This window comes from Rhipicephalus microplus, unplaced genomic scaffold (genome assembly GCF_043290135.1).
Source record: "Rhipicephalus microplus isolate Deutch F79 unplaced genomic scaffold, USDA_Rmic scaffold_266, whole genome shotgun sequence".
NCBI classification, from domain to species: Eukaryota; Metazoa; Arthropoda; class Arachnida; order Ixodida; family Ixodidae; genus Rhipicephalus; species Rhipicephalus microplus.
In genome coordinates, this window is record NW_027464837.1 from 3925 (window position 1) to 5313 (window position 1389).

The following is a 1389-nucleotide window of genomic DNA, read 5'->3' on the forward strand; positions in this document are numbered from 1 at the left end:
AGCTGTGAGTTTTGACAAATATTGCGTGTGTCATGTTCAGTGGACACGATGAAACGTTTTTTAGCGAACGCGTTGTATCCGCTGGGCTTGTACGTACGCGTACATGAATTGTCGCTTACTCGGTTTGATGTCTCCTTGCCGCTGGGGCAGCTGATACGACTGATACGCCATTTTGCAGCAGTGAAGGGTGCGTGAATGAATGGGCAAGAAACTTAGCAACAGTAACGAGAAAAGAATTAAAAACAAACAAACAAACGAAAGCATGTTTGCCGTGTATATTCAATCTTGTAGTGCAGAAAAATAGTCAGTGCAGCAACCTGCGCGGCCAACGCGCTCCTCGCGAAGAAAAGAGGGAGAGAGAGACGAGCTGGCCGCCGACCAACCGGCGTGCGCCGTTCGCCTTCCTCCTCAGTCTCGCGGGCCGGCGCCGACACCGCGACTCGATCGTGTCGAGCATTCGCTTTCCGGGCGCGTTTCGAAGCAGAAGCAGAAACTTCGGAAGCCGTCATGTCTGGCCGTGGCAAAGGTGGCAAAGGGCTGGGGAAGGGTGGCGCCAAGCGTCATCGAAAGGTGTTGCGTGACAACATCCAGGGCATAACCAAGCCGGCCATCCGTCGTCTGGCGCGCCGTGGCGGTGTCAAGCGCATCTCTGGCCTCATCTACGAGGAAACTCGCGGCGTTCTCAAGGTGTTCCTCGAGAACGTGATCCGCGATGCCGTCACTTACACCGAGCACGCCAAAAGGAAGACCGTGACAGCCATGGACGTCGTGTACGCCCTCAAGCGTCAGGGCCGCACCCTGTACGGATTCGGAGGCTAAGAAGCCAGCGGCGTCGCCTGCAGCCAGCCAACGAGAACACAACAGCCCTCTTCAGGGCTACCCACTTGATGCTTCGGCAGTGTGATCCCAGCGGTTCGCCATACCCGTCCGTCCCTCTTTGCAATATCATTGCGTCATCGCTCAGGTGAGCAGCACCTCGTGTAGTAGTAGCTTGATCGCGCTGGGTACTTGTCACGTTCACCGCATTTCGTTCGCGTCGTCGTCTTTCTCCTGGGTCTGCATGCACGAATCAATCGCCGCATCTGCGAGTTCTTCCTCTCCTTCCTGCAAGCCAAGCTGCTAAAACGGGCCCGTCAAGCGAACGTCGCCTAGTTACCTTATCGCGCGAAGGAAGAAGCCGAGCGCAGCGTTCTACCCTGGTCACTGCATTCTTGGAGACACGACTATGCTCAGGAAGCACGAACTCGCTTTTTTCTTTGGAATGCCCACTACACGATCGCGTCACGTTGTGTCAAAATAAATAAAAACGCACTATGTTCTACCGTGGGGCACCCAGACGAAGAAGGGATGTGTACTTACAAATGAAAAAATTGATTGTGACAGGTTGGT

The 1389-nt window shown here is 54.6% G+C and overlaps 1 protein-coding gene across 1 annotated transcript; it reads left to right on the forward strand.

Annotated features, from left to right (window-relative positions):
• The first annotated feature begins 409 nt into the window (after window positions 1–409).
• Window positions 410–911, forward strand: LOC142792991 (histone H4). Its single transcript, XM_075885721.1, has one exon. It carries the CDS (start codon window positions 508–510, stop codon window positions 817–819), a length of 312 nt encoding a protein of 103 aa, XP_075741836.1. The 5' UTR covers window positions 410–507; the 3' UTR covers window positions 820–911.
• The last annotated feature ends 478 nt before the right edge of the window (window positions 912–1389 follow it).

Excerpts from the sequence above, each read along its gene's own strand:
- LOC142792991 (XM_075885721.1), top strand. The coding sequence starts at position 508 with ATGTCTGGCCGTGGCAAAGGTGGCAAAGGGCTGGGGAAGGGTGGCGCC.